Source organism: Scylla paramamosain, chromosome 27 (genome assembly GCF_035594125.1).
Source record: "Scylla paramamosain isolate STU-SP2022 chromosome 27, ASM3559412v1, whole genome shotgun sequence".
NCBI classification, from domain to species: domain Eukaryota; kingdom Metazoa; phylum Arthropoda; class Malacostraca; order Decapoda; family Portunidae; genus Scylla; species Scylla paramamosain.
Window position 1 is genome coordinate 5981479 of NC_087177.1, and position 10522 is coordinate 5992000.

At 45.0% G+C, this 10522-nt stretch overlaps 1 protein-coding gene across 3 annotated transcripts in view; it reads right to left on the reverse strand.

Annotated features, from left to right (window-relative positions):
* LOC135114077 (multiple epidermal growth factor-like domains protein 6) overlaps positions 1 to 8028 on the reverse strand; it is a 165474-nt gene extending 157446 nt beyond the window's left edge. For 2 of the 3 annotated variants that reach the window (XM_064029758.1, XM_064029756.1), the window contains exon 1: positions 7331 to 8027. In XM_064029758.1, coding sequence (XP_063885828.1) covers positions 7331 to 7413 — 83 coding nt within the window. In that variant the 5' untranslated portion in view covers positions 7414 to 8027. Of the gene's footprint in view, positions 1 to 7330 lie in introns of all 3 variants that reach the window. The other variant, XM_064029757.1, reaches the window with a different exon arrangement.
* Between the last annotated feature and the right edge of the window lie 2494 nt (positions 8029 to 10522).

Sequence of the window (10522 nt, forward strand, 5' to 3'; positions counted from 1 at the left end):
TTTACATTTTCTGTGTGATTTTTCATACTACTATTTTCATTAAAAAAAAAAAAATGGCCATTACAGTTTCTGTGAGTCAGGATATCATGCTTTCTGTTATTGTACATTATTTTCGTGGCCATCACCAGAAGTGAAATGAGCTACTGTTTCCTTTTTTATCTTTTTGGTATCGATCTTCTATTTAGATATTAAAATAGCCGAGGTTTTTCGTTCATGATATTCCCTGTGGGATACGCTCAAGGCCCCTCTGATCGAGCACAAAGCGAGGAATTCACGGCTTATTTGCGTATTGATGAGAACCAGGCCTTGGATCTTTTCTTTCTGTCTGGGCAGGAGCGATACGGTCACGGCGCAAAGTGGCCCGCTTGTCTCTGCCTCACACGCCGCCGTCACTGGGAGATTCACAGACAAAGAATCCGACACGTTCTTTCGCTTTCAATGGACAGACTGTTTACCGGGAGCTTCGCCAGGATGAAAGGACGCGAGGCACCGGGTGGCGTGAAGATACCGGTGGGCTAAAAATGCTTTATCCTGAGAGCACTAGTGTCGATGGCGCGGCGGAAGGGGAAACCAAGTGCTGAAATGCAAATGTGTGTGCGGGGATCGTGTTGCAGGTTGGTGAGAGGCAATCTGACCCTTCTCTTCCTCCTTCTCCTCCTCCTCTCTCTCCCCACCACCACAAAGGGAGAAATCGCTAATCCTTCGTGTTTTTCTTTCTCTTCGCTTTCACTCTGGTGTCCCTCTGCACCCTGTGAATGTATTTTTTCTCTCACCTTTTTCTCATTCCCTGTTGCGTGGTTACATGTCCTCTTGCCTCATACCTAGTTAATCCTTGTCACGTTTCTGTTTTTTTTTTTTTCTCTGCAATTCCTTTTATCATCCCTCGTATTATCTTCCTCCTCTTCTCCCTCTCTCTCTCTCTCTCTCTCTCTCTCTCTCTCTCTCTCTCTCTCTCTCTCTCTCTCTCTCTCTCTCTCTCTCTCTCTCTCTCTCCTTTATAGCGTTCCCCTTACTTCCTGTCGCCCTGCAGTGCTTTTGTCCTCTATCTCACTCAGCATATTCACTTCTCTTCACCGTGACAATTAGTCCTTTCAACTCCCCTTTATGCCAATCGAGAGGAAAGCTGCTTGAGACTACCGTACCTCGCCTCCTTGTATGCGAAATGCCCTCTGAAGTCTCCCTCAAGTCTCCCTTCTTTATATAAATCAAATCAGAAGTCTAGAATGAAGAGGGAGCATCAAAACCTGCCATTAGTACGGCGTGCCGCTGGATCTGGCGGGTCTGATTTCGCACGTCCTTGGGCACCACATATAGCCTCTAAAAGGAAAATCCTCTTGAAAGAAAAAGAGATACGAGGAGGAGAACGAGTCATCCATATACGGTTGAGGAAGCCGAGGAAGGATCTAAAGAGCAAGAGGGCCGTAATCCTAGAACCTGAGGGTCCATCCAGGCGGCGGTCAGCATCTAGTGGCCACGAGAAGTGTTGTGAATGTCCGGTGATCGATCTTGATACGACATAGATGCTGTAGGGAAGGAGGGTGCGAGGAATGGTGTCTCTCCGAATGGCGTGAAGATGGTGACCGCTGTTGAGTGGAGAGGACAGAGCAAAGAGCATTATCACAGTGGGTATAAAGTAGGAAGGCAGCGTGAGCGGTAGCCATGACCAAGCGAGAATGAATCGCGAGAAACGGTGTGGCTGGTTGGCTGCTTTTCAGAGAGATGTCAGAGCGATGGTGGAGCGTGTGCCTCATAATTCGTTTTCTTTGTCGAATTGTTGCATTAAGTCGGTGTCATGTAATATATGCTTTGCTTATTGATCATGTATATAAAGTGGCTTGGAGTTTCTTGTGCCCGTTGACGATGAATGAGCTAAGGAACTAAGGGAATGTTGCTGTTTGTCATTCTTTGTAATCCTTTGTATTCACGCCAAAAGAATCAAAGCTATGTTTTATCATTAAGCTATTTATTTTTCTCTTTCTCTGAGCATGAAACAAAAAACCGCTACATAAACCTGTAAATAATGTAGAATAAGATAACAATATGACATGTCAGGAAATATACGGTCGGAATGGAGATGTATTCGAGAAAAGTTGAGTTCCGTCTGATAATGTCACCAGGATGTGTTTATAGTGTAATTGTGTCAAGGCTTACAGTGCACTGAACAACACACTGCTCATTCTGAAGCAATTAGTGGCGTGTAGCGAACGGCAGGCAAACAGAGCCGGTGATCTAATGGGCGTTGTTTATTCGATGGTTTACACGGGTGGGATGTCGCTGCCCGTCGCCGTGTGAGTCTCGCTGAGGGACGGACGCTGAGGCCACCGGCGCGCCCACCACTAATGGGCGCCTGTCAGGACGTGAAGATAGGGGCGGCGCGGCCTCTGTGTGTGTGTGCGTGTGTGTGTGTGTGTCTACTCCCCAGTAAATCCAATACTTCTGTGACTAGATTTACACCAGCAGATATACTCGTCGTAAACCTAGGGGTGAATAAATCGATAGGAAAATATCACCCGCCTGCAACTGAATTAACTAAATGCAGGGCGTCCATTGATTAAATTTAGGGTAGCGGATGTGTTTTTCACTGACTGGAAATAGAAAAAAGGACACTGCAAGTTAGATTTTTATCGTTTCGTTTTACTGACGAGGAGGGAGCGGCTGACGATCATGAGGCGACTCTGCCTTGGCGTACATTTTCAAGCTCGTATTATCAAATGTTTCGGTGTCTTTCCTCTACTACTTTTAACAAGCTGTAGTGGAAGTTATAGCAATTTTCAAGAATGGTTTCATGACTGTAGTGATAGTTTAATGAGCATTCTGTATTATCAACGAGAAAAAAAACATCGTGAGACCGTGACTAGTAATATCTGTGGCATCAGAAACTAGCCCCGCTGAGAGTCCAAGATGATTAAGAATACGACACTCAAGTCTTGTTAATCTAAGGAACAGGAAAGGGTAAGAATGATTAATAATACTAGGAACTTATCTACCAGCAACTTTAATGAGAAGAATCTAAGATACCGACTTACGAGAATAGAAAATTACAGGAAAAAAAAAAAACATAAAAAAAAAAACTAAATAATGATGCTTTCTTAAAGGTCGTAGTGGCGTTAATGGAAGCCTTTGGAATGGCGAGTGGAGGAGGAGCAGAAGGTGGAATGGGAGAAGGACCATGACTAGGAGGATTTTATTGGGATTTATAGGTTATTGTAAAAACGGCTGTCTCGTAACCCTCTAGCCGCCCTCACCTCACCTCCTTCTGGTCGATAAAGAGGCGGTAAATCTTGTCCTAACCAGCGTGAGGCCCGTCAGGCAGCCACACTGTCTCCCCTTCCAACTGTCTGTCTATATGGACGCCACGAGAGCTTTCTAGATTACATCCATCCATTCGTATTAGTAATTCCGTCAGGCATCCACACTCCTCCGTCTCTTCCCCCGCAAACTTGTGTCTCTATAGGCGATTCAAAGGCTTTCTAGGCCACAAAATATCTGTCCATTCTTGGTGAATTCCTCGGAGTCTTGAAAGGAGGGAAGTTAAAATTAAGGGGGATGGGTGGAGAGAGAGAGAGAGAGAGAGAGAGAGAGAGAGAGAGAGAGAGAGAGAGAGAGAGAGAGAGAGAGAGAGAAGGGGGGGAGGCGGGTCTGTGTGCTTTCAAGAGTTCATTTATGTTAGAGTGAAATAGACGGCTAGGAGATTAAAAGATCCCTACCACCACCACCACCACCACCATAAAAAGAAAAAAAAAAGGAAATAAACACCACTGCAAACCACCACCCCAATTAACACCACTACCACAAATCACCACCACCATAATCAACACGACAGCCGTAAATCATCATAGTAACCACCACACCACCACAATCATAACCACCATCACTACCAGACACGTATGCTTCCACCACCACCACCACCACGACTATCACTACCACCATCAATAACAACAACAACAACAACAACACCAGCAGAAGCAAAAGCAACACCTACTCTCATTTACCTCACCGCCATTACCAACACGTGTATATTAACTTTCACGACCACTGCAGGTATTTATAGCAAGACACACACGCAAACTCCTCGACTAAATGGGGGGGAAACGTGCGTGCGTGTGTCAAAGAGAGAGAGAGAGAGAGAGAGGGAGAAGGTGGGGGAAGGAGGACGGTCAGATTGCGTGTTATCAGGGACAAGTCTTCCATTTATGATGATGATGATGATACTTTGGTGAAATATTTCTTAACAGCATTTATTCTTCTTCCCCTTTTGTGGCGGCAGTAAACTCTGTACTCGTACTTATGCCTGTCACTTATCACGCAATTGCAAGGTAATCATGTAATCTGACTCCACAAAATGTAGTTACCGGATCTCCTCCCTTGTGCAATTACTCCTTGGTAATTAGAAGAGTAGGAAAGGTCTGGCGCTGCTGGCAACAAACTGCAGTGACTGAGATCTCAAGGAGGAGGAGGAGGAGGAGGAGGAGGCGGGAGGGAAGCAAGCAGAGCAGTGCGTTGTACCCGCGGACCAGGTACCCTCCGCGGCGTATAAATAGACGCTCACCTACTCGAGCGTCGTGTTGTGCGTGTAACATGTGTCTTCTCCGCTGATGAGAACCACTTGACGAGGTCTTTGAGAATAGTGACGACCAGAACAAAAGCTACAGAACCTCACTGCTTTTTTTTTTTTTTTCCTGGCAAGTGGTGAAAAGGTACAAGAACGAAGCGGCCAAATTTCACGTGTTCGTTTTTTTTTTTCGTGACAAGTGACAGAAGAGAGAATGAACTAAGGAAAAATATATTTTGAAGCGACCTTGAGCTCGTGACCTTGACTGGGCGTGTTCTTGACTCAGCTTGCAGTGTTTATATTTTATAGTTTCTTGCCGAGTCAACAGAGTTTTGAAGAAACGTTCGTATTGATGTGTGCAATTGTGTCAAAGAAAATTGTGTCACATTCATTCTTGCAATCATAAAGTAATAGCGAGGCACTAGAATTCTGAAAAGATGTAATGATTTGAGTTACCGTGCCAGAGAAAACCAGAAAACTCCACATTCATACTTTCATTCGTCAGGTAATAGAGAGACATCAGAGATTGAAAGGATGTCTTCATTTATTGAGTTAGGGAAAGCCATGCCACATCCATACGTATATTTTTTATGTAACTGTGAGACGACAGAGCTTTGAACAGATGCGAAAGTAGTAACATGTATAATTGTACCAAAGACTAGTATATATTATTCTGTCATATTTCACTCCTACGCTATTATATTGTTATTACTAGTATCGTCACCTTATGGACTGTAAATGAAAGCCCACGTTGAACTGCTCTCAGTCATCAACAGACAACGTTCCTGAAAGTCTCGTTATGAGATAAGTGATGCCAGTAGGAGTCAGATGGCCAAAATTATATCATATTACTACCTCTTCATATCCTATTCACTGTGATAATAACAGATCCAAGAAAGCGCAGTAATATCCGGTCCTCGCCGCTCACTTTACATCAGAGTCATCTTGAACCAATACACTGCCAGCTTTAATCTTACAGCACCTTGACCTCCGCTCCAGCTGAGTCCTTGCTATTGAGACATACCCTCGTTCCTACTATACAAGGCAGTGGCTCTCCAATTCCCCCAACGCCACAATAGCCGCCGTCCACACACACCCGTTGCTGTAAACCACCACAATGGCGCTGGTGTCCCTCTTGCAATCCGGGGAGTTCAAGTTCAATTTCATTAATGTCTTCATGTTCCAGACTAATCAAGGGGAGACACGAAAGAGTTTAATGTTTACCAGTTCATCTTTTCCTCTTAAAATATCAGTGGGATTATAACATGGGCGGCGGAAGTATATTATTAAATGGATTTTGTTGTTTTCTTTTCGTCACCGATTAACAGATGACCTTTCCAGGCGATTTCCCTCGGGATTAACAAGCGCGCGCGTGTGTGTGTGTGTGTGTGTGTGTGTGTGTGTGTGTGTGTGTGTGTTTGTGCAGCCTTTTGCCTTTATTACTTTTGCGGGGAAAATGATACCCAAGCGTTTCGTTACTGTGTGTGTGTGTGTGTGTGTGTGTGTGTGTGTGTGTATGCATGCATGTATGTATGTATGTATGTGTTTGTGTGCAGTTCACCACAGTATTAATAATTACTTTCGGAACTCGTGATCGCCAGCTGTACATCCCCGTTCTGTGAAGACGTAAGGCTCATGTAGTCTGATCTATGAGCAAGGCAGTGCAAGGCAGTGACCTTTCACGCGCCACGCACCTTATGTTTTTTTGGTGGAGGAGAACAGTAACTGCTCGCTCATCAGGGGAAACCTTTGCGACCTGAGTGGGCTCGAAAACTAAATGCAAAGTACTTAGCGTAGGTAGAGGAAACCCACACAATATACACACAATAAACAACGAAACTCTGGTAGGTGCAGGGTACGAAAAATATTTAGGAGTTATATTGAGCTCTGAACTCCATCTAAGAAAGCAATGGATAGAGGCCAGAAACAGGGCAAATAGGGTATTAGCATTCATTTTTAGGAGTGTTAAAAGTAGAAGACCCGAAGTAATATTAAAGATGTATTTGGCGCTGGTCAGATTTCATCTAGACTAAGCTGTGCATTTCTGGTGCCTACATTACAGGAATGATTTAAGTCTATTAGAATCAGTACAAAGGAGAATGACTAAAAGGATCCAGGGGATGAGAAGTATTCCTTACGAGGCGAGATTGAAACTGTTAAATTTACATTCTTTAGAGAGACGTAGGTTAAGAGGGGACCTGATAGAAGTCTTTGAGTGGTATAAAGGTTATAACAAGGAGGACGTAAGCAAAAATTCTTAGGATCAGTAACCAAGACAGAACAAGAAATAACGGGTTCAAGCTTGAAAAATTTAGGTTTAAAAAAGAGATAGGAAGAAATTGGTTCTCAAATAGAGTGGTAGATGAATGGAACGGACTCAGTAGTCAAGTTGTTAGTGCTAAGACATTAGAGAGCTTTAATAGAAGATTAGACGGATTTATGGATGGGAATGATAGGTAGAAATAGGTAGGTATATTTCATACAGGAGCTGCCACGTGTAGGCCTGATGGCTTCTTGCAGCTTCCCTTATTTCTTATGTTCTTATGTAACTTCTGCTTCACATTTGATAGGAGAGGGCGTTACAACAAACCACTAGAGAGCGATGGTGTGTGTGTGTGTTCTATGAAAGGTAATAGATAGTCTAAATTGTTTCCAGAATTCTATATACATTTCTTCATCCAGACTTCTTATCTATCTGAAAAAACGAAAAAAAAAAAAAAATCTGACCACGTTCATAGCCACTGCTGCTGCTGCTGCTGCTGCCCAATGGGTACTTACTGTCCTTCACGGAGCTCACTGACGACGCCCTTCACCACCATCACCGTCACCACCAGCAGCAGAACTTTCAGTCTTTCCGCCATTCTCCTAATGACGCCTCGTCTTTCTTCTCGGCCTTTTCCCTCTTTTTCTTCCTCGTTACTGCGCTCACTCCTCTCTTTCCTTTCTCTCAGCGGCTCCTTAATGCAATCCTTGGCTCACAGCTGGTAGTTGGCGGTGACGTGGAAACGCACCCTTTTCACCTACGTAAAGTTAATCTTGCAGCACCACCTGCTGGGACGCAGCTGGTACAGGATTTATTAGTTTTGCTCGGGGAGGGATAATGGCCCAAACAGCACTTTGATGAGTCCTTCACCTGCCCTTGACGGATTGGCCTTTCTGTCAATATAATGTTTGTGGCGATCCTTTCCGGAATAAACACATCAGAATTCAGATCGATTAAAGGTAAGTCATACTTCGCCGCACATTTATGAAACATCACATTTTTCCTTCACACTGTTCAATGTAACTCTCAGTAGTATCAGTATAATCTATGAGTCTAGCAAGAGACACACTGATAAGCTAGAGGACAAGTTAGCAACTGTTGACCACTGACGGGGACGTGTTGTGCCGCGGAACGACAGGCCACGTGGCGGGAGAGACGGAGGGCAGAGCAACACATCCTTCCTCCCCGACGCCCGAAGTCTGACTGGAGACCACAGACTCCCCGTCACTCGCGAGACCTTTGTTGTGACGACACTGGCACCCGCTTCGGTACCCCGCCACCTTCCTCCCTCCCATATCATTCTCCCTCCCTCCCTCCCTCCCTCCCTCTCTCTCTCTCTCTCTCTCTCTCTCTCTCTCTCTCTCTCTCTCTCTCTCTCTCTCTCTCTCTCTCTCAGGAGCTTTCTTCCAAATAATCAAAGGAAACCAATTAAAATGAAACACAACTCGAAGCCAAAAACTTAACTAAAGGTAGAAAATCATAACAAAGAGGTACCGCCAGTGTTAACAAGGCATGATGGTGGTAATTGTGTTAGCAATGCGGAGGTCGAGCTTGATGGGTGTAGGACGAGGAAGAAAAAGGAGGAAGTGGAAAACGAGGACGAGAACGAGACGAAAGAGATTGTGGCGGAGAAAGAGGAGGTGGAGTTGGAGGCGGAGGCTGCGGTGATGGTAGTGGTGGTGGTGGTGGGAGAGAAGAAAGAGGAGGAATGGGAACAAGAGATGGTAGCAGAGAAGTAAGAGGAAGGCTGTGGTGGTAGGGAGGTGGGAGAGGAGGAAGAGGAGAAGAAAGAGGAGATAGCGGCAGAGAAATAAGAGAGAGAGAGAGAGAGAGAGAGAGAGAGAGAGAGAGAGAGAGAGAGAGAGAGAGAGAGAGAGAGAGAGAGAGAGATGGAAGGGAAAAGAGTGGGAAGTTTGAAACATACCAATATCAGTCCCAGAATTAATGTCTCAGACGCCCCCGCCAGCCAGCCCCTTGCCAGGCGAGGCGGCGGTACGCCACGCATCACCTCTACCCTCACCTGCCCTAAGCACGGCCGCCGCCACTCCGCCGCCAAACTTGCCGCCACCTACCTACCTGGGGCGGGCCAGACGGCGGGAGGTAGGGCCGACATTGTTTTCTATGGACGTAACCAGACACCCTCCTCCCAGACCTCAGCTGGAAAAGATTCCTATCGTCTCCTGACAGTTCAATCCTCGCACTTTTCTGAGCCTCTTAATCAATTCCATACGGCGGACTAACCAGGGCGGTGCCTGGCAGTGCATGGGCGGTGAATGGTTCTCTGATATAAGTAAGTCACGTCTCCGGTGAGGTGGACGCGTGGCTTTGTTTGGCGGCGCTGCATCAAAGCTGCTTGTCCAGAGGTGCGCGGGTCCTTAAGAGAGCTGGCGCGGAACAACCACGAACATGACGATAAACAGGATGGTTTTGTACCTACATTGAGCAAGACATTGCTTGTAATAGTAAAGGTGAGCAGGGCAATCACAGCAGTTTATGCTCCATTAATTGTAGCGCTTTTGTGGCGGTTGTTAGCGGTACTGTTGTTTTTGTTGTCGTTGCTGTTGTTGTTGTTGCTGTTGTTTTTGCTGTCGTTATTGTTGTTTCTCATTGTTAACTATAATGATGATGATGATGATGATGGTAATACTCGGCACGTGCAAGGTGGAGCTTAAAGAGTTATAAAAAGGATAATACTAAAATAAAGAACAAAAGGCTCCATCCGCCTCTTCCTGGAAACAGTACACGAGTTTGGAGGGGAAGGCTGCTGACTCGTCCATCCTCGTCCGTGTTGATGCTCTTCACGGCACGCGAGGAATGTGTTTGTGCTCTGGACCCTCGTCTTTCATGGAGCGCCAATAATGCTCGTGAAAACAATAACAGAAATTTTGATTGTTATATTCATCACCATTAGCAGTAGTAGTAGTAGTAGCAGTAGTAGTTGCAGTAGTAGAAGTAATATTGCTGCTACTACTACTACTACTTCTACCCTTATCATTTTTATTGTATTGTTATTATTATTATTATTATTATTATTATCATTATTATTATTATTATTATTATTATTATTATTATTATTATTATTATTATTTCACGAAAACGGTCTTAGCAGCATTCTCGCCGCTGTGGGTTTTTATCGCTCACCGGGTATGTTAAAATCATCCCCATGTCCACCATTACGCCTTATCTCCCCACACGACCTCACAAGGCAGCATGGATCCCTCACCACGACAAAAATCACACACCACCGCTATAAAAGGAAGATCCGTCCGTGTCGATAACAGACTAAAATGCCTGAAGCACGCATGGTCTAGACACAACAAAAAAGTATAAAAAACAGCCTTTTCACCAGCCGGGACTCAGAGTGCTATGTAACCTGTAACCTTGACTCCTGATCGCCCGCCCGCACTACTCAGCAAAAGAGCGACTCCTGGAAACTGACTTCGAAGTAACGCCCCAAGGGAAGGAATGTCTTGCACGATGTTTATGTTCACCTTACGCGTGCTGCAGCGACAGTTAAACCAGTATCTTGTTTCTTCCCTTTCACTGGTAAATTCTGGAGTCCTCTGCCTGCTTCAGTTTTCCCCTTTCGCACGAGTTAAGAACTATTTCAAAAGATTCTCTCAGGACGTCTCCAATACTAAATTAACCAACCCTAATGGAACTCTTTTCCACTTAACGTGTTCAGCTTATTTGGTAGTTGGCAATTA